The following is a 24,744-nucleotide window of genomic DNA, read 5'->3' as shown; positions in this document are numbered from 1 at the left end:
TGTGCTTTTTCTAAATTCTGTAGAAAAAAACTTCAGTGATGCTCGTACATTTTTTGTCACAAAGAAGAAAGATCTTATGTGAGTGTTTATATTAAAAGGCTAGGATTTTGTTGCCATTCTTGGAGGAATCAGGAACTTCATTAGAAGTTAGATAGCTTCTCATTTAATTTATCAACCTGGTTCTGATATCAAGATAGCTGCAAAACTAGTATTATTTAGCATATACATTACTTTGCACCTTCATTTCAAACCTCTCTGCAAGTACTAATTAACACACAGGTCAACATTAAAAGTAGTCATTATTTGTTTCATCTCCAATGAAGTAAACTAAGGTACATCAAATTACTTGAAAAATTAACAGAGAGTAAAGAAAAGTCTAGAGCTCATCAAAAACGTTTACATTCAAAGTAAAATTAGCACATCTTTGGATTGTTGCTGTGCCATTCTGCATTTCAAGTGACAGCAATTTTGGGTTTTTTCTATTCTGAACCAAAAAGATTAAATGGAGAACTGCTTTTGTCCTTTCTCAGTGTAGCCTCCATTCTGCTACACATATCTGTTCTTTTGTTGCTAACTCATTCTCTTTTTCTTAAATCCCCTTTGCCTCTTCGCTCACCTCTGGCCTGCCCTGTATATTGTGAGCAACTGGTAGTGAGGGAGCAGGGAAAGGACACGTTGCCTTTATTTGTCTCTGCAGCTACTAAACGGCCTTGATCCTTGGCTGGAGTTCTCAGAAATCACCACTGGTAAACAGAGAACTGTGTACAACAGCAACAGCCATGTTATAGTTATGTTCATCCCCAGAGAAACAATGAATTTCATAATGGAATAATAATCCTGGCTTATCACTAAGGCTTTAGTGATTCCATACCCTACTTACCTCATTACATGTTTTTATTCCTTTCAGTATAGCTTATATGTATTGGAGACCTTGGACTTCCTGGTAGATTACTGAAAAACTCAACTGAATCGTGCATGAATATACCTATCGTGAGGGCTGCCCCAACAAGGTTGAATTCAACTCAAAGAGGACTGGATTTTCACAGAAAAAAAGCTCCATATTCTGCCGTGTTAGAGAACACGGTCAAGGCATATGTGACTAATCTCTACGAGGCAAATGAATCAACACCCTCTCACTGCCAAAACCATCTATAAACCCTTACAAAACACCACGGAGCATAAAAAAACCCATGCAGTTTATCTGATGGAGATAAATGTCAGATGTTTCACTATCCCACCCAAAACATAAGCTGTTTCTTAAATAATGACAGGATCCTAGGAGGGTTTTTTATTAAAAAAGTAAACTTTTTTCTCTGCTTTTGTAGCTAGCAAGAACTGTGTATCAGATAGTTTACCCTGGCAGTCGAAAATGTGACCAGAACCATCCTGAAACTGAGTGGAATGAAATCCGAGATGGATTTTTAAAAAAATTGTTTCAATTGTTATCTGAATAATTTTCTAAATAAGGATAGAATAAAGGTTTTATGTTTTATAGAGTTTCATTTAGTCATTTAATCACTATTGTCCTTGGTGAAAACTGCAAAAATCCTGTTTGACATCCAGATGCTTCTTTTGTCTCTTGCTCTCTAATGGTCTTTGAAACAAGCTTTTTTTCTGAGGATATTCAGAGTAGCTACAAAAATGAGGACCCACAGGTTGTAGTCCACACCTATCAAAATATATGATAAGTCCCTTGTGGGCTTCCATGGGCTCATTTGGACACTTGTATGCTTCCATTGCTGACATTATTCCTCTCATTTTAAACATTTCTCAACATTTTCTAAAAACCCTACTCAGCAGGGTTAAAATAAAAGTAAAATTAAAAGGTGATTGGCTTACCCCTAGAGGATGTGTTCCCTTCTGGATTTTATTGTAAGGGCTGTATTTAGGTTTAGGTGGCTTCCCAGCAGCTCTGTCTTTGTGCCTTCTACTGCTTATGTGCTGTTAAAATACATAAATGCATTTTGGGGGGGTGGGGAAGAGAAGAGTGATATTTCATTAATACATCACTTCAGGTTCTGCTTTACACAAGGATGCTCCAGTACTGAAGACTACTGCTCTCTACAACAGCATTACTTTGACTAATTCAATAACGAATGGGAACAGGCCCTGTTCCAATTTGAATGATCCTTTGTGCATCACATATTGGGACTGTGATTTTCCACTCTGCTCAGTTGAACTCTGCTTCCACTGTAATCAATTATTTTCTCACCTTTGTTAACTTCAACAGGACCTGAATCAGGTCAAAGATAGAAGCCTTTGCAAACTTCCTTCTTGTCTCTATAAAGCACCCATCAAATTCAATCCACTGCTGATAGAAAATTTTGGAAGAATATTAGATACTAAAGCATCCAGAAAATTTTGGAAGAATATTAGATACTAAAGCATCCCCTATTTGGGGGGAAAAAGGTCACAAAATTGTTCAAAACCCTAAGAAGCCTAGACCACCTTATAAGATTTCAGCTGAAAGATGGTTACATATCAAACTGACAGTGAAAAAAACCCCACAAAATCCATAATCTTCTTCATAAAATCTATGAGATTTTACAAAAATCCTTCTGCACAGACTTTATTGCAGTATTCAATGTAAGAGACCTTCTTCAGAGCTATATTTTTACTTTGATTTTCATTCTCAAGAGAGTTCTCGCAAAAAAAGACAGAGAACTGGATATTTTTTTTTCCTGAAAGTAGAAGACAAGTATTGCTATTGTCCATTACAGAATTTAATTCATTCTTGTAAAGGTCCTTAACAAGTATTTAATTCCAAAAGGCATATGGAATTAAACTGTTTTTCAGAACAAAGACTTTGTTCATCTGAAGAATGACTGAACATAACTTAGTGTAATTGCAATTTAGAGGTCACGCTTCTCAGTTACAGAGTAGCACTGATAAAAAAAATATTACAGATCCTCTCCATCTTGCATTTCTGAGCAGGTTATTCAGTGTTTTCTGAAAACACTGGCTGCATCCACCTCCACATCTTTGTCAAGGCAAATATGCGCTAAATGGCACAGTTTATTAGCTCTTCACAATTATAGTAGTGTAAAGACAGTTGTACTATGTTGCAGCTTACAGCTTCTATAACTCTTTAAGACATATATATATATATAATCAAGAGCTTTTGAGAGAATATATTCTGCACAAGGTAAAATCATATCCAAAAGAAAACTTACAACATGAAAGACAAGTACAAAGGGTAAAATCTCTAAGCTCCATTTGGATGTGAACTGTTCAACCGACACATGCTGATTGTGTTGGGACTTTATCACCATGAAAACAAAGAACAGCCAAGGATTCACACTCTGCAAGCTAGCTGAGTACCTGTTTCAGTTGTGTCTCGGAGTTTACGTGCACATCACATATTTCACAGTGAAATGTTTTGTTCTGAAGGCCTGTGTTCCCTTTATTCACAGGTCCTTTGCCTTTTACGCCTGCCCGAGGAAAGGCTTTTATGGTTCCACTTCCATTCCGAGCTTCCAGCATAGTTTTGTGCTTAGTCCCTGGAGACATTGGAAATGGGAAACAGAAACAACTTTGGCAATTTGGTTGCATTCATTGTTTTATTCTCTTTTCAAAAGAAAAATCTTATGAGCCTCAGCTTGGTGCCATGTGCTGTCCTTGGAATATGCCTCTGTTTGTCTGTATCAAAGTCATACCAATGTAACAGTATTTCACATCTGATATTTAATTACTATATTACATATCTGTAGATAATGCACTAGAACAAAGCAGACACACCAGTAAGTAGTGGCACAGTCAGGTATCCTGACGTGAAGTTAAATGGGTGTGACTTTTCTCATTAACTCCTGCTGATAATAAGACCTGAATTGTAGTTGCAAAGGAAGAGTAATTTAGCTATTAAAGATGTAGTTGGCTTTGATTTGTAGTCCTCCTGAGTGGATTGATAAACAGTATGCATTAGGTAGCTTACACTTCAATCTATAATTAACTAATTAGTCTCCAAATCAAAAAAGAGGCAGAGGTTCCCGGCAGCAACCTATGGATCATTAACGGCCTGGAAAGAAACCAAAATATGTGAGAAACTTCTATGTAAGAAAAATGCATTTGCATTTTTTATTAAAATAAAGATTGCATAGAAAACAACAGTGTCCTGTTGCTTTACCTTTATTCAGACTGAACAATTTTTTACACTGTTGACTTCCACACAGGTAGTCTGTGATAATAACGGACTACTACCGCGTACAGAATTAGTGTTCCACTGATAATTGTTGTACACATCCACATGAACACTTTTACAAGCATGTATGTGTGTGAGGACATGCACAATTTATCAGCATAGACAGCAAAAACTTGGAGGGTTGTGTTTAAGTATTCAGAATAATGTTGTGGCTCTCATCTTGATGAGAAAAACGTTTAGAGTCTAACCCTCACGTGAAGTTAAATAGGTTAAATAGGTACAGCTTTATGAACTTGAATTTTCACCAGCTGAAGAACTAGCATATAGCAAACACAGCATTCAAAACTGATTAGGCTTTGTTTCTCATGAATACCAACAAATTATCATTTCTGTTTAAATTTAAGTGGTTTCTACAGACATGCCAAAGTTATTTCTTTTTTTATTACATCATAAACCCATTGATCATCTTGCTTCAGGTATATCACCACTGTCTCTACGTTTCAAACCTAAGGTTCTCTGCCTGTTTCCCCTGCTGATAAGTAACCCCTGACATCCAAAATCAGGAGTTTTTCTGTAGGACCGTTATAGGTGGTCATTGCTACCATATTAAATCTCAAGATCTTTTAACCCTTCTCACCACAAAGCCAATCAATAAGATGCTTAAAATAGTGACTGTGAACGATGGCTCTCTACTACTCGAACTTATTGATGCCACTAGCTGTAATAACAAGAAAAGGCTTAAAAATTAAGACGGAGGTAAGCAATTAGCCGTTCAACTCTCATGCAGCAGTTGCTATCAGTTGATGAAAACAAAGCAAAAATATACACAATTTTAACAAGTTATTAACAGACAATATTGAGCTAAGAATTCTAACTCTCGTCATTGAACTCTGACTGACTGACACTCCCTCTTTCAGCCTTAATTTGTCAGATTTCAACCAAAATTAATGGCATTCATACTCAGTTTGCTAGCTGGCACAAACAAAAGTATGCAAACTCTGAACACCAAGGGTAATGAAACATGAGCTGTCATTTAGCTCCATAAGGTTTGGAAGCTGCAAAAGCTAAAATGTAAGAAAACGGGTAACTTGCATGCAGTAAAATTCCTTTCTTTCCCCTTTATGAAAGCATCTTTGCCTGTCATTTTTATTCTTTAATAGTTAATGAATTCCATGTAATTGCCAGTTTTCTGCCACCTCTTTGTCTCCTGCTGCAAGAGATCTAATCTATTCAGGGGAAGATAATTGCAGAGCTCGTGAGACAGAAGGGAGAAAAGGAAGCAAGCAAGCACTGCTCCATCTCACCACTGTTGTGCGCCTCCAGCTGTGAGGCAGAGTTGACAGCAACTTTGCATAGTGAACAGTACAGCAGTCTTTTTGCTTTTTCTTCCTCAGTCTCAACGGAAGGGCATGTGGTGCTGCTAGTGGCTGTCGTGGGGAGTTTCTCCACTTTAGAGGTGATCTCAGTTGTCATGACACTGCTCTTCCGGATTTCCACGGTTGTTGTCGTTGATATTGCTGGTGTCTCTGTGGTAGCATCTGTGGGCAAAGAGAGGAGATGGAAACAAAAAAACAAACAAATAGGTTGTGACCTTTGGCATTTGCCTGTTTTGCATCCTAATGCTGTAACCACACAGAGAGCCGGATCGTGCGGGCAATGGTTTGACTACTGGTAATGAACTAAATCTGACCTTATTGTTTATATTTTCTGTGGTTATAGAACACGGTACTCCTATGTATTGAAATGCATGTATTCCATCTCCTACACTCTGCTAATACCCAATAAATACAGAATTTGTAAACTGAAAAGACAGGTCATTAAGACTGCACCGTACAACTGAAAGGTTATCTACTAAAAGGGGTTGTGTAAATTACCAGTACAACAGGCAGTAAAAATTTATACGTAGCACTTCAGATGCATAAACTGCCATAGTACTGCATAATACTTACACTGATTGAGTAGCCAAGCTAAAGTTTTAACATTCTGTACTAATAAAATTAAAAATAACATCATTTTCTGTTCTTGATATCTGATAAAATAAAACTTTAAATTGATACTTTACTTGATATTAGCCAAAACTAATATTAAATGAAGGCCATGATTTAATACACCATATACATGTATCCATGCATTACTGTTATCCATTATTACATAATAACAGTACATACTAATAGCAGTAATTAAATATAAAACATTCTTTATCAGAAACCTAAACAAACACTAACAAGATTTGCATCGTGTGTATCAGTGGTATATTTGGAAAAACTGTAAGCATGTTATATACCTAAATCTATTTGGAAGCCTAATGCCTGCATCTAACAACTCATGCTTTTTTAGTAGTTTTCAAATCCAAGAGAGAGAAAATACACAATGATACCGTGGTTTAAATAATATGTACATCACATTTGGATATGGCAGTATCATTTGGTAGTTAATTACTTAGCAGGGTAGAGGACAGTGAGATCCAGCACTGAGCCAGTGGAGAAGGCAGCAAACAAGGGACAGCAGAAGGAAAGAAGGGACAGGAGCTGTTCTGCCTTTGCATTGTTGTATTTTGACACATTAAGCCTACTGAGCAGCAGCTTCCCCCATAAGAAATCTTAGTTACTTTACTGACATATTCCTGGAATTGGGTACTTTCCAACATAGACAGCTCATTTTGGTTTCAAACTACCCTTGGTGTTAGTGGTGCTCTAACTGTACTATGTTTTATTCATTGCCATCTATTAGAATAGGCAAAATAACAATTCTTTTGCTTATAGATCTCAGTATGTGCTGTGACGCGGGAGGGACACAACTAAATGACGCTGCAGAGGTCTGTTTCAAACTAATACTGTTCAGCAACTTCATTAATGAAGAACATGCCTAATGACTTAGCAGACAACAGCAAACTGGGAGCAAGTGCAAACACACTGAGAGACATGACTCACAACAATTCTAACACATTGGAGAAGCAGTCTAGACAGTTAGATACTTTTCAGTAAAGCCAACTGCAGGAATCCACACTCAGTAGGATTAACCCGATCTATGAAAACAGGATGAAGCACAGCCCCAGTACTACTTTTTAGGGAGGTTTTTCTGTTTGTTTAATTGTGGTTTGTTTTCTTTGGTTTTTTGTTTGCTTGTTTTTCAGAAAAAGCTTTCATTAGTGGATACCAAGACAAACAGAGATCTCTTATATCATCGTGTTATGAAACAGGTCCCCACCATATCGAAAGTGCAGATAAAGTATTTTTTTCTCCTCTAATCAGCACTGGAGGCTCTGTGTCCAACCTGCAGACTGCAACGTCAAAAATTAAAAATTACTTGCTTTGTTGTTAATCCAGCAGCAATACAAATGCAAGCCAACAAAAGAGTGGCTGTGAGAGAGGAAGCCAAAACAAACCGAGGTTTAGAAAACATGGACTGTGAATACAGAAGATGAAGAGTAAACACTGACAACATTTTTCATATCTGTAGAAGGTAGCTAAAAATGAGAGAATAAACCCTTCTCCCTGATCCCTCCTAATAGAACAAGGACTACTGGATTACATCAAGAGAGACTTAGATTAGACATCAGGAAATTCTTTCTAATATTAAAGCTTGTAAAGCCTGAGAACAGTCTGCCCACAGAGATCCAGAAATATTGCCTACTGGAGAACTTGGAAATGGCTGAACAAATATCTGCAGGAGCAAGCTCCCCTTTCAGTCAGTGGGAATAGTACCCTTCAAGCCCTATTAATTTCTATACATTCTATTTTATAATATTTCTACATATTCTCCCAGAGGGTTTTCAAAAATCATTATTCATGAAACAAAGTTTATCATGTGAATATTCACAATATTCATCATATTGTCAGGCATTAAAGCATACAGCAAAAAATAGGTCCCACTGAAAGTCTAATCAAAGTTGAGGTTTTTTTCTGAGAGTGAGTCTGGAGGTGGTTATATCCTGAAGATACTGGGGATGTCAAATACTAATGCAGAAGGAATGATGTTACCTTGCTGAACATTCTGTTCTTATTTATTATTTTTTACAGATTGACAATAATGTTTCAAAAGAAAAATAATATTTTTGAAATATTAAGGCTTTTGTTGAGAAACTGATGGGTAAATGAAGCCTTTGTAGATCTGTCCACAAAATTACACATTTAACTAGCCATTCCTTTCCCATCCCAGAAAATCCATGTTGATGTTGGCTTTCCTTCAGTTGAAAGTTACTGCAGTGAAATTATTTTCCTCAAAAGCCCACTCACAACAGTAAATAACGCTGCTTTTAAAATTCCATCGTGGTACTACTGTACAGTAGTAGGTCTAGCCAATGTACTTTCCTGGTGAAAAGGACGGCAGAGGGCAGATGGCACCAGAGAGAGGGAAGGAAAATGGCAAGGTTGGTGCTCATTCTAATCTTGCAGGAAATTAGACATGTACATCAGTAACCATTACCAGCTTTGCAGTGCAAGAGTCAGTATTTTGTCCTAAGAAAAATACAGATCATAATTTATTTTCCAGAGGAAATGAAAAAAAAAAAAAGCTTAAATAACCACAGATTTTATTCTGGTTCAAATATTTGACTTCCTATATCTATGTTGATCTAATATTTTACCATGTAATTATTTTAAAGTGAAAATACAATCTATTATGCTGGTCCTTTTTAGGGTATTTAGACATGCATGCATGAAAGCAGCATTGTGTACAAAAATTAAACTAAAAATGATAAATGTCATCAGTATTCTTCAACTAACAAAAATATCACAGTTCAGAGCATATATTCTGCTCATATACCTTTCAAAAGGTGCCCTATATCAATACATTATATATTCCACTAATGCAAATGCATTAATGACATCAAAACATGTACGAGAAAACCATCAAAATTCACCATCTAATAGCCATAGCACATTTAAAGATGTAAAGCTGCTCCTCCCCATAGAAACTTTAAACTGTCTGCAGGACTTCAGGGCAAAACATTCTGAAAACTGTCAGGTAAACTTACAAAGAGAGAATTCAAATCCTTTTCTCACCAGAACTTCTAAAACAAGCATGCATGTCTGAATATATTACAGTGTTGCTGCCTGTACACAGTTTAGTGCCCTAAATACAACATAGAGCATTAAAGGTATAAGAGATTTTAGAAAAAAACAAATCACCAAAAAGAAGTCAGAAGGCATTTGAACTGATGCGTTGAAGACTGAATCAACATTTCTTAACAGTATATTATGACAGTGCTTTAAGAACTATTTCAATAATAAATGATCTAAAATCGAGCTGAAAGTTCAGTCACAGTCAAATGGAAGATTTGTTTCTGGTGACGCAGGCTTGCAGCACTGTGCTATTTTCATACCAGTGGCCTGCAGCAAATATTCATTATTGCAACTGTCACTGCTTGGCTTTGGCATAGAAGCTGACTGCTAATATTGTATGGAACTGGACTCCAGCAGCAAAAAAAGGGAACACTTCAGGATTCACAATAATTCTTTTGTGTTCCTGGCCTTAATATAGCGACAGAATAAAAATTAAAAATACTAAAAAAATTATATTAAAGAGTAATCTTTCCCACTGGCAAAATCAAAGATTTATTTTAACAAGAAGACAAACCCAGATGAAAAACATTGTGTGAGAATTGGCTCCTTTGGGTACTACAGATACCGTAATTCAAGGGGAAACCTGCAAGTGTGTGATTAAGGTCCTCCTAAGTAAGCAGGATTAAATTTATATCCCAGTTATAAGATACATGCATTTTCTTTAGGCTAAAGAAACAGAAAATTACAACTCATGCTTTTCTTCTGAGTAAAAGTGAAAAGTCTCACTCATCAGTTCCTGCTACTAAGCATAAGAATTTCTTATCCTGAAACTATAAATAGATCCACAGAGAAAAGTGCTATGACTTCAAACAAGTCTCAACTATTTATGAGCGTATTTTTTCTTCCGCAATGTCAAGAGGCATGCATTTTAAAATATCTGATTTAGCACACACCCATGCTTTCTGGTCTCATTTAAATCTCATTTAAATCAAACTTTGCCTTTGATATAAAAGGATTGAGCTTTTGGCCCATAATGCTGTCCAGGAAAAAACAAAAAAACCCAAACACATCCCCCCATCCCTCACCCCCTCTAAACTAGAAAGCACATTCTTTCTCATGAAAAAGAGAACTTGATATGAAATATTTCACTATACTATAAGGCCTCCTAGTATTGCAAAAACATCGTCAGCTGGCTCACTTGTAGCAAAACCGCATCAAGTAACAGAATGCTCCCATACGGGTGCTTGATATCGGCATGTTCAAAAGAGCCTCAGCATATTCTTTTCCTGCCTACTAAGAACAGGGTCCTCCATTTCCTTGGGCTGCTTTGAAAATCCCATGCTCCGTATCCTCTGTGGTAATTACATTGGAAGATAAGACGTACTTTCTTTTGAATCTATAAATATAGCAGTGGAGTATATTAAAAACAAAGTACCATCTCAAATATAACTGTGTGACTTTTTTTCGTGCTTGGCTGATTTTCCATACTCATATGCTAAAACATAAGCATGTGTGCTAGCACATTGGCTGGCTCTGGCACTTAACCAAAACACTTTGAGGAACTTTGACTCAAATGTATCAGCTCCTCCCCCTTTACATGTGCAAAATACAAACTTCCATATTTTGTGGTTGGTGGATATTTGCTCCATTGCAATCTATTGTGCAGAAAATTCTTTTCGTATCATATTATGAAAATTCCAGTCATGAGACTTAGTTTTACATTCGAAACCTGGACTCAATCTGTTTTTTATAGATATAGCCTTCCCAGAATGGATATCTTTTACTTGGAGAGTCAGAAGTATATTTTTAGAACTTAGAAGGACCCATGTAGTTTTTTGTAAGAAAAAACTAATTACAGCAGCATGGTTTAGAGAGTTAAGTATCGCACATGACAGGTTTTTTGGTATAAAAGATGAAAATACCTGGATGACAGTTGTGTAATTCATTACTTCATGATAAGACCTCCTTCAGTGAAGCGACATGAAATATTGGAAATCATTATATTTACCTGATCTTTTACAGGATGGATACTATTTAATATGCCACAATGGAAGAGTCAAGAACTCTAAAGTAATAAACCAAGCTTTCTATGACCAAACAGGAACAGAATGTGAAAATCTGCGATGAGATGCCTTTTCTGATCTTCTTTTTAAACACCAGCTATTCATTTGTCCCTTCCCCTGTCACTGCCCTGGCTTGTCAGTCACTTTCTTGTGAAGTTCCTTGTTACTTTGCTTTGTGTAAGTGTCCCTTGTGATTGTTTTTGATATCCAGAAAGTGAAAGGCTGACGGTATCTAAGGTATCGCCCAAGCCTTTGGGCAAATGTACACAAGAAGCACTACCAAAAAACTGAAGGACTGCAAACTTTCCCAGGACTAGCATGAAAGTCAAATACCAGGAACTTTCTTGGTTTGTAACTGAAGAAGCAATGACCTCAGTATTTTGACCGATCCCTGTTTTTTAACACTTAAATAAATCACATTATACACAGTGCTCATCACTCAGATATAAAGAATGAAAAAACAAGTGGCTCCACAACAAGCGGCCTCATTTTACTGCTTCCTCTGCTCCATGCTTCCCAGTGACATGCCGTGGTGGTGACCTGATGGGAGGGAGACAGAAAACAGGGCGCTTGGTGACAAAAGGCATTCACAGAGAGAGCGAGAGTGAAGAGAAAGTAGCAAACTCCACATATTTACTCTGTGGCTTTTTTTTCCTCCAGTTAAACACAATTCTGCCAAGTCCTAAAATGACCTTCACTAATTAGCAGTACACAATTTTCTAACAAAGTTATACCTCATTTTTACTAGCAGTTCCCTTGGTTTAAAGCACAGTTCGTTAATCCTGAACAGGATTAACCACAGAGGGATGACTGCATTCCTGTTGAGGTTAATTGAATGGAGCTGGCAGCAACAGCAACAGCTGGGGGTAAAAGGCCTGTGGAAGGTAGGGGAATGTCACGCTGTGTCTGAATTTTGGGTTCTCAGGCAGATGCAGCTGACAAAAACATGACTGGAAGGAAAGGAGATGATGAAGAGAAACCATTTATATTTCAAGTTATTTTAAGCAGCTCTTGGTGACGACTGGGTTTGGGTGCTGAGCTGTCCTTCCTATCATACAGATTTCTTCTCGGCCAGGCAGAAGAAAAAAATCTCTCGCCAGCAATGAATGAAAGGGTCCCCATGCAAGGAGCTGTAGGGGAAGAACATGTTGCTGGCTGAAGCTACTCTTGTCATTTAATTAATCAGACTCATGTAGTGAAAAATTCAATTTGAAACCAGGACAAAGAGTTTGTTTAAAGGGTGGAGCTCACAGTCAAGTGCAAAGAGGATTTTTGCAGACTGTGGTCTCAGCGGCCCTGCTAAAATAACACATTTGCTATTTTGACTCTACCTTGAAGGTCATACATAAGGCAAGGTGTTAGATTTAATTTCGATATTTACATTTTTATTTTGGAGGCTGCAATGTAAAACATTGCTTTTAAGATACAAAATAAAACACACACATGGGGATCTGATCACATACATAGAAGGAAAGCCGTATTATCCTATACGTAGGTCTCTCATGCTCAGCAACATCAAAGGCTACGCTGGCAAACTGCCACCAGTTTTACATCTGCACATGCTTCAGTATGCATTTTCCAACTTTTAAGTAAAAGCAAACAGAGTCAAAAATATATTTGTAGTTAATGTATGAGCAGAAATTGAGCATCATTTGAGTTTACCACCAGTAAAAAACAAGGAATTGAAAACAATTCCTTAAAAGCCCACTAAAGAAAAAGGTTCTGTAAGATATACTTCAATAAAATGAATTTGCCTTGAATGCACCTTTCTGCAGCATAGAGGCCAACACGTGCATAGCAGCCCTCATCCATATTATTAAACTCTCTTATCTTCCAAAACCGGTCAGCAGCGCATGAACCGCCTGTCACTGCTTGGCTCGTATTGAACTCCAGACTCTGCCCAGGGATATCTGGGAGATTTAGCTTCGGCTAGAAGTCATCCACAGACGGCAGTGGGAATGAATGGATGGTTGCATTCCCACATCCAGGAACATCCTTGGCACCATGTGAATCACTACTGTAGACAGTAGTCCAAAATACTATTTAAAAATAGGCCCTGACTCACCACCAAGGTCCAGGTGATATGAATTACACCTAGTCAGTACTGGAGGCAGTACTTCCCCCAGAGAGAATTCAGGGAGCAATTTTTGTCTGTGTCACTAACAGCAATGGCTTCAAAATATTACCTCCCCACCCAAACATCCATCAGGGCTTTAACTCAAGCCACTTACCTGGAAGAACAAATTGTTGTTACTGAGGCCAGTACATAATTATGATTCAGTGTCTGCCTGCTACTCCTGCTGCCCCCACATGCCTGCCCCACAGACACGGGGAAGGACGCAGCAGCCAAGCTGTCCTCCTTCACCTCGCACTACCCGCTGTAGTGAGCGAAGTGAGCTTTGAAAGGGGCTCTCCTAAACTCCCCTTCTCTTTAACAGAGACTCAGAGCAGACACAGTCCAGGCTATGCACTACTGGAGGCTGAGAAGTATTCTTCACAAAACAAGGAGGCTGGCAGAGCCTGTTAAAAACTCGATATCAAAAACAATTTACTGTGGAATCTCTCCCCCAGCAATCTGCCACCAAAAACAAAGCAGCGCAGAGAAGTATTAATCACTGGCAGAAGGAGAGAAAATACATTGCTTTCATTAATCAAATGGAACAAGGAAAGAATAAGTGAACTGCGCTGCAGATTGAATAGGATCGCTCTCCATTTTAAGCAGGGAGTTGATTTCTTTTTGCATTTTAAGCAAGTTGAATGTCCTCTTTTAAACCTCCATTTAAACTTCAAGTTTCAAAACAGATTTATAGTCCTAGAACCTAGAAGTAAATTAAAATAACAGGAATTTCTGAGAAATCTGACTTCTGACTGCCCTCGTAAGCATAATACCTCATGGCATTCTCCTGTCTTGAATCCAGGAATAATTAAAGCTATTCCCTTTACAGCAGCTTACTTCCTTTACTGGAGAGCATTGAGCAAGTAATTCTGGTTTTGGCAATAAACTAATGTGTCTAATATAGGAATTGTCAGAAGCTGCACAAGCATCTGTTGTAACTGTATAACTTTTTTCAGTGGAGCGAAGGCAGGGAGACCAGTGAGAAGACATACATTCTTTTGAACGTCTGTCTTGGAGTGCACTGTAAGTAGAGCCTGTAGCAGATGTGTTCTGTGGACTGATCAGAAATGGCTTTCTTACAACCACCTGCTCTTTCATAAGCAGTTGAGATACCAAATGCCCAAATTTTGGAGGAACAGATTTCACAAGGAATTGATGAGATAACAGAACAAGAAATGGTAGGGTTATTATCCTTAATCTTTAGATTAAATAAGTGTTTTGACTTCCCTGCTATCCCATTTAGAGTTTTAGCAGTCCTCTTCAGTCCAATGCTTTTACAAAGATTTTTTTCCTTTGACTGATCACATACTGTTAGTAACATTTTCATAAATTGACAGGCCCATCCCAAGAGTAGCATCCAAGTAAGTGCCAGGGAAAGGAAATCTCCTGTGAAAGGATCTTTTACTGCTTGCAGCTGCAGTTACTATGACCATCTATTTAACTTGCTCTGACATCTCCAGCAGGTTCCATCATCTAAAAATAATGTTCCTACTCTTGCCTGCATCCCCTCTACTCCTTCCCCTCTCCAGCCCACCACAGGTCACTTCTGGGCTAGGACTGAAAAAAAAGGCTTATGAAACACCCTGTGTCATCATTACAGTTAAAGACATTGAACATTGTTTACAGAGAGTTGCACAGACAATCCAGACCAACAATTTCTAAACAACTTGCTGTCATCATAGTTCTTGGCATCATTTATAGGTTTTGTTTTACTTTTTTCTTCACAGCCATCTTGTGCAACGTTAGCAGCCTCCATTAGCTATCATGTGTCAGTCTTTACGCTACCTTCAGGCAGCCTGCTACCAATTGAACTATTTGTTTAATTACATCAGTTAGCAGAAGAAACCTGTTAAGTAAACCACAGTGAGTTTGGATGGATGGTCCTGGGATTAGGCAAAGCGCAAGAGAAGCCTACTTCAGTAATTTAGTGAGTTCCCTCTCATCAAATTTTCTCCTTGTCAGAAGAGTCTGAAACACCTCTTTTCCTCTTTTCCATCACTTGGATGCCACTCCCTGGCATCATCCACACATATTCAGCAAAGAGGTTATCAGTACTTTGCTGTTTGGGATATTTATCTAGTTAGTACCATAATTTTAGCAAGCACTCTCTCCACAGAAGCAAAATGAAGAAGAGATGCTTTCCTAGCTCAAAGGTGTTCTTCTGGTGAATTATATGAAATCTTTTACACACAAGGGAAAAATCACAAATATATTTCATAATGGCACCAATCACAGATATCATTCCTAGTTTCAAAGCTTAAAGAACCAAATAAATTATTTGATTTAACTGATTACACATAAACAATGACGGGTTTGTATTTCAGGACATCAAGCTAGCAGAATAGACCTTAATAAGGAAATCACTGCTCTTAGTTTGCAGTGACAGAAGATGAGAGCAGCTGCATATTAACGAAAACTAGCATCAAGATGGCAGTGCAAGACTAGCTTTAGCAAACGTTTGCAGGATCTTAGATGAGGCATTTAATTCTTTGGTATGCTTTGGCCTTCTCTTATACATTCTCTTGTAAGGCTGGTATTAAAGGCCTTGTTATCTGGAAAACTGAAAGTGATGTACATTAATAGTCACAGGCACATAGTTAATTTGTTGGATGGTTTCGTCCAATACTTGCAAAGACAAAAGTTCTGTCATGTTGAGTGAAGGTAGCTACATTGTAAGTGGTATGATTCTTAGGCAATTAGTCACAGGCGAAGTGAGAGCTACAATCTGTTCAGAAGAAATGTCGTGGAGGGACATTTGAAGAAAACAGCCCTATGCAACAGGAGCAGGGCTGCTAATAATTGCAAACTGTTTGTGCTAGTTCTGTAACGTCAGTCTTTTCTTATTTCGCTTTCCAATAGGGGAGGATATTAATGAACACAATTACAGTTTTGTATTAATTTCTTTGGTAAACCCAAATTGTCATTCTCTACATGTACCACATTCTCCTTTGTATGCAGTTCTTTCCCTAACAACATAACACAGTAGCAACAAAAGTGGTTTCAGCTTCTCTTCTAAATGCGGCTGCAAATACTGCACCACACAAGATCATACCCTAGCTCCCACTGTTAAATTTTTTTCCTTTCTTGTACATGTCAGATATTCAGACATCACTAGATCTGACATCATTCAGATCTGGCATTAGCTCTTAGAAAAGATAAAGAGGAAAAATAAGTTATCTTTAAGAGTGAAATATACTATACTTCTGGTTCCTTAGTTCTCATTCTATCATATCTGTCTCCCATGTACACTATAACAGAGAGAAATATATGAATAAGAGTCCATGAAAGCACCAATACAAGCCTAGATATTTGAAAGTTGCCCTAATTTGCAGCTATTTTATGAATAACTGCATGTATTTTTTATATTCATGTTTACACAGTGTCTAGGTGAAAAGGTGCAATTTGCCTGCTTCAACAGACTTTCAGCCATATAACTATTTGTTAATGAACATGCAGGTTCAAAGTCTGCAACAAAGCCACACCTTCACCCAGCTTAGCAACAGTAACTTCTCTTTGAAATCCACTTTTCCTTCATAAAAAGTAATAATTTCATCACTTCTATAATGCCATCAGATCTTATCTCAACAATTCCAGTTCAAAGACCTACTGAGGAGCCAAACATACAGAGAACAGGGAAAAACAGTAGCAACTGGACCATATAATTAAAAACAATAATCCGTAATAATTCTGTGTAAGGTCTGGGGAATTGCTGGAGGGATGGGTTTTTCTATGATGAAGAGTGTCTTTCACCTCCTCTTGCTTACTCCTGCTTAATATCTAGCAAACAATAACAAACATTATGATTAAGTTTTTCAAATTTTTCAGGGGACACCTGCTGCAATTAAAAAAATAGTTATTTGGATGAAAAATATGGAATTAAGATCCTAATTGTTTGTATTAGCTTGCAAGAATCTTGGAAAGCAGTTGCAGTATGACTGCATTAGTAGAATAACAGCAGCTGCAACAACATACTTCTGAACACCCTTCAGCTACTGCAGCATCCAGTACAAGAACATTTAAGCATCTCTTTAGCACTGATGTATTACATCAGATGTGTTCTCAGGATCCTAAGGTTGCTACCATACTACACAAACAAAATTACAAATGGGTTTACTTTGGATCACTTTGCACCACACAGCATTAGGAAACTCAATACAGGTTGTGAAAGATGACAGTACTGCTCTTCTGAAACAGAACTTCAAATATGCCAGTCCCTGAAATGGCAATACATACTATGAAGTGCAGGTTTTGGCCTTTTAGATAATTTCAGTCTTTTCATTTATGAAAACTAGAAATTATTAACTCACAATGTAAAGAATTTGGCCAATGCTTGCACAAATATTTTCCTTACATAACACCTATGCATTATCCATTTGACAGGCTTGCTTAGCTCTCCTGCAGAAAACATGCATCACTTTTGACCTTGTAAGCCAATTGATTATAGTGATACTTTAACTACAGTCTTAGGAGATATATCTGTATCGATTTTTAAAAATTCTTTTTGGTGAGTGGGAAAGACTGTAAACTGACCAGAAAAGAGAATACTGGTTCCTCCCTCTCAAAACCTCTGAAGTGCAGATCAAGTGAATCTATAGATCATCAGATGTCTTGATTCATGACCATGAGAAAAATGCATACACTTGTACAACTGTAAGATTTTTTTGTGAAATGGAAAACAAAAAGGTGGGAAAAATGCCTGAAGCAACAAATCCAGGTTTCCACTACCATGAAACCATTCGCAAAAGCCTTGCTGCCTCCCTCCTCTTAAAAGGGCTACACATTATCTTCTGCCTGTCACAAATTAAAAAATGTGAAAATAATTATACTAGAGCACCCCAAATATATAATATTTTTAATATACAACATTAAAACCAATATTTTACCAGTAATGTGAAAACGTTTGAAGCACTTGGCTTCAAAATAAACCTTCCACCAGTTTTCTCAGAGAGCTACCGTACTGTGCTTCCCAAGTCTATTTACTATTTAGCACAACTGTGGTGAGAAAAAATCAGGGTAGACATGACGGAACTCATTCAATCTGGAAAGTGTGTTTTGTATCATTAGTAAAATTCTGCAGGAATGGAGAGTCCATAAGTCAATCATAAACATCACAAGTCGGAGATGACAAGCAGTGTTCCAAAACTACATTTTTATAAACTTGTTCGCAAAGCTTTCAGACATTTTTTATAAGAAATTAAGGCAAAGTTTCAGCAGGTAAGCAGTGTAATAATCTAAACACAATTCACATCAAAACAAAACCCTTCACGCCTTCTATCCTTAGACTACAATTGTTAGTGAAGTATAGTAAACACTTCAAATGCCACACCATGTAGTGGAAGATGTAGCTTTGACATGATAAAAGAACTCATAGAAATACAGTTCAAAGAAGAATAGACTTCCCTATTTTACATAGTGAGGCTAAAAATTCATAGAGTGGAGCCACCATTAGCTATGAGAGCAAAGCATTAGGTTATTTTTTAATACAAGCAGACCTCAAAGATATAACTGCTTCTTAAGCCCTTCATCTTTTAGGGCTATATTTTAAATATTAAGTTGCTAACCATCCATAGCACTTACAAAGGCAGGTTGAAACCAAGTAAGGGTAGAAAAGTCAAAATGGAATTCTTGAAAGCAAGCAATCAGCTTGGTTTCCTATTCACTTTTCATTCTTTCTAACTGGAATTTTAGATATTTTTTTTAAGGGAAATAAATTCTAGTGTTTGGGTTTTTTACCCCACAACATTTATTGTATATTTGTGTCCTCTTTTACGTCTTGTCTGTCTCTGTTTCTACTTATGGGAAAAGCCAACACAAGCCTCATATAATAAGCAAGCAAGCAAACACTTAAAATCCACTTACTGTCTATTTCAATATGTTATTGTCATCATTGTCTTCATCAGGCTGTAACCTCTTATACTTCCTCGACAACAGGACTTAGCTATGCCAGAAAAGATGGTCTGGATTAAAATGCCTTCTAGTCTTTGCTCTTTCAGAATCTAAAGACACAGCCCAAAATAACTGACATTCCAGCCCCATATTCGGTAAGATTGTGTCTGTACATGGAATTTCTTCTAACATGTTGCTGTAGGACAAATCTCAGAGAACTTGCCCAGCTTTGGAAAAACTGTGTATATTGATTTCAGCCTTCCAGTTTCTTCTATTGCATAGTTTGCATCACAGTTTACATTTCTAGGTTCATTGCAAGCACATAAGTAAGGCTTGTGAGTGGATCTTTACCCTCTGAAGAAAGTCATAGTTTTAAATCATTCAGTCCACGAGCACAAGAGTTATTAAGCAGGTTTTTCTAATGCACTAATCATGATTTAGTCAACTGATCAGTGTATCTCTCTGCAGACTTTCACAGATTCGCTAATTCTACAAAAATAAATATGATTGGACTGGAAAGCATCCATGCTTGGTAACATCTTTCTTTCTGTGCCTTCAGGCTGTAACAGCTGTTTCAAATGTCAGCATATAGGGCAGAATTAAAAAGGAAAGACAATGTGGACAGGGGAATTGCAGGTCTAACCTATCTGTGCCTAATGTCAAAAAATCTGAAGATGGATAGCTGCTTATCAATTCTTTTATCTGAATTTATTAATACTTTCAATCAGTATAAATGTGCAGCTGCCACAGTGCCAAATGAGATGACTCCGATAAAGATCTCTTCTTTGCTCTATGGGGATACTGAAAAAATGCCACATAACAATCGACAACCCATGAAAAGCAAGTTTTAGCAAAATATTAGGAGAATCAGTGTTATTAAAAAATATTTAAAAAAACATTTTCGAAATTAATTCTGCTAGGTTATATAAAGCACACCCATCTAGCATATTTCCTTCAAAGATGCAGTTTATTAATAAAAAAACAGGCTTCTCATTCCATTGCACATAGGTGAAAGTCTACTGTAAGCCAACAGCATCATTTCTCTGACTTCCAAGTTATCCTCTGAATGCGTTTCATGACCTAAAACATTCCTTAATTCTTATCAACAGTAATCGCTAAAACTAGAGAAGTACTTTGTATGATCTCACTTCTGCTGATTTAGTATGATAGGTTACTGCAGTGATTCTGCTAAGTTTGCCACTGGTAATACCGGTCTAAGACATGACATAATCAAGTCCTCCCCAAAGCAATCACTCCTAGTGATTGCACTCCCCAATCACTATGGGCTAAATTTGCAGTACCAGAGTCCTAGTTACTCTGCTTGTTTGTTCAAATGCTGGTTGAGACCACAAATCAGAATTTTTTCTATATGTAGCACCAAAAATGGAACAAGATAAATTGTTCTTGCAACAGCAAAGTCTATGAAAAAGTCTCAAAAATGGGATTTTGCAATAGATCCCTTCCACAGAAATAGTGCGTTTTAATCTTTCCACATATTCATGTACATCAGATTATAATTACTGGAACTAACCAGTTGAATTTAAGGCAGGATGACAATACCTTTAGGCCTAAATTGTGACCTACATTTTCTTAAATACAATTTCTCATACCTGTTAGCAAAGTCCATGTAGTTCTTTATATGTGTTTTTTCCAAAACAAATGCTTCAATGATGTTTTTTTCTAAAAAAAGAAAATAAATAATGCCAGCATCCATATAATAATAAACCAATCTGCATGCACGATGGAGGGGAACGAATGATAATATTTTTTTGCTGTTTAAAGTTTTCAAGAGGTAATGTTTGCATCAGTAACAGTAAATCAAATGAGTTTGGAAATTATGAAAAATATCTCCGCAATGCTCTTATAAACTGGAAACATATATTTAGCTCAAAATTTTATCTACTCAGTATTTAAAAAATTTCCATTAATCTTTTCTATATATACTGCTTTTTTCTCTTTGAGCTTTAAGGCCTTTAATGCTTTTTCCTTTCAGATTATTTTCTTTTTCCCCAGCCTAACAGCTCAGTAATTCACAGGCTGCTGCTTTATGACCAAAGTCTTGCACTGCACTGGCTCGTATCACCAGTATCAGCAGCTGCTGTTAAATCACCTGTCAAATTTGCAAAATTCTCACTCAATTTACCCTGAATGTCAGACTTGCACTTTTTTGTCCATGTTTCTGTTCATGTTGTTTACACAAGGGTTCTGCTGGGACCAATGGATGACTAGCTTGAGCTTCATGCACAGATGATCCTTTAATACCAACTGCCTCTCCACTAGGAAATGGAGAACAGAGCAAAATTCAAATATAGGTTGATGTTTTATGTACCAGGTTGCATGAACCATTGATTCATGTGTGAAGCAGACAGCTTTGCACCTGGAGTATCTAACTGGAAAGCCAACAGTCCAACCTACTGTGCAAATAAGTTACAGACTCATGAATTACTGTCCAGTATACTTCTCTGTTCTGGAAACAATTTAATCACTTTGCATATGTGGAACATATATTGGCTTGCATGTGCAATACGCCAATTTCAATGAAAACTCCTTCATCAGTGTAGGTCAGACAATGGTAATAAAATCTTGCAAATTGTGCTTACAGAACTTCAGCCCAAAATTAAAGTCTTAAACGCAAAATCTTCTACTCCAGACCAGAACGTCTAGAGAGTCAATGAGATCTTATGAAAACCGTTCTTATCAGTTACGGCAGTTACTTGAGGTCTCTGACAATTTTGGAACAGAACTCTGCAATAATAGAGGTACAGATATAAGGGATGCTTTGGGTCAGATGTTTTTTCATCCGAATGATAAAAACAGAGAATTGCGTAATCATTCCTATATCACATAACCAAGTATGTTCCTCTTGGATGCCATGACGCTAATGGGGGACCAAAAACCCTTCAGCATTTCCTCAGTTCTTTCTCTCCCTCTTTGCAAACATGACTGAATTGAAATTCAGATCTGCCAGACCAAATCAATTCAAAGAAATTCAAGGTGAAAATTCCAGGTTTGGTCTACAATTACTACTATGAGTTCCAAACATAAATCTTATAGAGATGTTAACAGAAAAATTGATTAGCTGTGATTTCACTTCATCACCAAGAGCTCTATAGGTCCTTAGCATTGAATAATTTGTTTTAAGACTACCCACTCCAGCTGCACAGTCTAGGATGCTGCATTATTTTATACACAGTTAAACATACCCATGCACATGCACACACACACCATGATGTTTTGAATATTACAAAATAATGTTTATTGCCTCCCCAGTGCAGTTTGTTGTGGAAGGAAGGCAGTTTTCAGCCACTGACAGTGATTTTTCACCTCCTGTTAAGGTACACTTTCAGCATTTTGAACATGTACCACACTGATGCTAAAACCTCTGTAATAAAATGTGATAGTAAATAATATAAAGCAGCTCCACTTGTGAATCTGTCCGTCAAGGACACACCTCACTGCTTACTCTGTGAAATACTAAATTGTTGACCTGCATGAAGAAAATACCATTTGTTGTTGTTTTAAATAAGTACATTTTTGTTTGGTTCTATATTAATGGATCAGCTTCCTTGTTTTCCTCTCTAAATCACTCTTTTACTTGGAGCACTCCTGTCCACGCACAGGACAGCAGGAGTTAACCCTTCTATATCTGAATACCTCTGACCTGTTAACCAAGTTTAGGACAAAGTAATAACAGCAGTAGTAATACCTGCAATATTTATTTCCTGATTTTTCAGACTGAAGTACTGACCATGATACTGTAAACCACTCTTTTGAAAAAAATAGTGCACAGTAATGGTGCAGTTTGGAACATCAACCTCCTTCTGTACCAGGCGTTGAACAAAGTGGTTTGATTATGTTTCCCCCAGTGCTCCAGAGGTGGTAAGCACTTCGGCGCTCAGTGACATGGGGATCTCCTGGCTCATTTTAAGCAACATACTCACTGAACTCTGAGCTTCTTGACAGAAATGTGTCAAGCCTGCTTTCTATAGGGTTTTCTTTTTTTGGTTTCATTGCTGAGAGCTGGTGGGCAATAGGAGGGTTTCTCATGGATGAAGAACAAAGTCTGGGTTCTGCTGCTGTACCTATGCCCAAATAGTATGAAGTCTGAATAAACACTTCTAAGGCTAAGAAAAGGCAGCTATTTTACTCATACACTTTAGACATTCCTAGCATGTATACATGGTACAATCAGAATGATTAAAACACTAATACTTCACATACCTGTATGTCTGCAGCATCATGGAAAAAGAAAATAAACCATTGTTCTAACAGGTTTAGACCTTAATTTGCGGAACTTAGTTTATACTACCAAGCTTGTGTACACGTCTTTGTAGGGCTTATGCTGTCACCCGAGAAAATTAAGAAAATGTGGAAGTAGGTGTGCTGTGGGAGTATAGAGGAAGAAACCTGGAAGACTATTTAAAAGAAGCAGCTTTATGGAGAGATTTTAAAAAGCAAAGGATATGGGGGTTATCTCGCATATGTGATGAGACAGCTGTTCCAAGAATAGAAGTTAAATAAAAAAGCAGACACCAAAATGGCATGGAACAAGACAAAAGAATCTCCTAAAAAGCAATCTGCACAGAAGCCTGGGGCTGCAAGTGTTCAACAGGCAAGGAGACAAAGACTGAAGAAGAATTTCCTATTTTTGATGGAAAGCTTTTGATCACAGACTTAAAAAATACATATATTTGTACGACAGAAGATGTTTGCATACATGTTTATCTTCACAGTTCAGAGAAGGATATCACACAGTGGCAGAGCCAAAAATGCTGCTCACTATTGTGTCCACTGACAAATGTAAAATACAAGAACTCCATTTTGAAAAAACATTAACAAACATTGCCATTAACTTGAAAAATAAAAACCCTTCCCCAATCCTTTCCTCTACATTCATGAGTTTCAAGCAGAGAAGGTATACTAAGTCACACTTTCACTTTTTTTTTGAGCAGTATTCAGACACTGTACTGACTCTACTCTTGCATGATTCTATATCGATATGTATTTCATGTAGTACCAGAATGATTTGTCTGACCAAGAAGACATCAATATCATTAACAATCTTCACCTATGGATATACAGACATCATTCTATAAAGAATTTTCATGGATGATATAAAGAAGTTGGTAAGTATTTGATATCGAATATTAGGCACAGCATGATAATTTGCTTTCACATTCCAAAGATCAGGTACATATTTCTTTCCAAATCCACACAGAAATACGCCTACCAGTTTGGAATACTTTTTTTTCTTTTAATTAAGTTCTCAGATGATAACTTACATGATTTATAAAGACAAAAAAAAATAACAGGTGTTTCAAGAAATAACTGAGAAAAACATTTTCTGTGAGATAACAAATGATGTAAAATTAATTTGGAATTAGTCTATCACAGTTTTATAAACTTCTGTCCAAAAAAAAAAAAAAAAAGCCAGAGATGGTTTACTGATCTATAAATACATTTCTCAGGTGCCTGAAGGTAGAATAAGACCCAGTCATTAATGGATCATCAAAAAATCAGAAGTTCTTTGTGGTAGCA

General features: G+C 37.1%; 1 protein-coding gene across 1 annotated transcript in view; it reads right to left on the bottom strand.

Annotated features, from left to right (window-relative positions):
• Window positions 1–24,744, bottom strand: part of ZNF385D (zinc finger protein 385D) — a 440,279-nt gene that overhangs the window by 6,147 nt on the left and 409,388 nt on the right. The window contains exons 6-8 of the mRNA XM_075419033.1: window positions 5,443–5,676; window positions 3,322–3,500; window positions 1,840–1,941 (exon numbers count right to left, since the gene is read on the bottom strand). Coding sequence (XP_075275148.1) covers window positions 1,840–1,941; window positions 3,322–3,500; window positions 5,443–5,676 — 515 coding nt within the window. The remainder of the gene's footprint in view (window positions 1–1,839; window positions 1,942–3,321; window positions 3,501–5,442; window positions 5,677–24,744) is intronic.

Source organism: Opisthocomus hoazin, chromosome 4 (assembly GCF_030867145.1).
Source record: "Opisthocomus hoazin isolate bOpiHoa1 chromosome 4, bOpiHoa1.hap1, whole genome shotgun sequence".
Taxonomy (NCBI): domain Eukaryota; kingdom Metazoa; phylum Chordata; class Aves; order Opisthocomiformes; family Opisthocomidae; genus Opisthocomus; species Opisthocomus hoazin.
The sequence above is the reverse complement of the archived record's forward strand: the minus strand, read 5'-3'. Positions and strand labels throughout refer to the sequence as shown.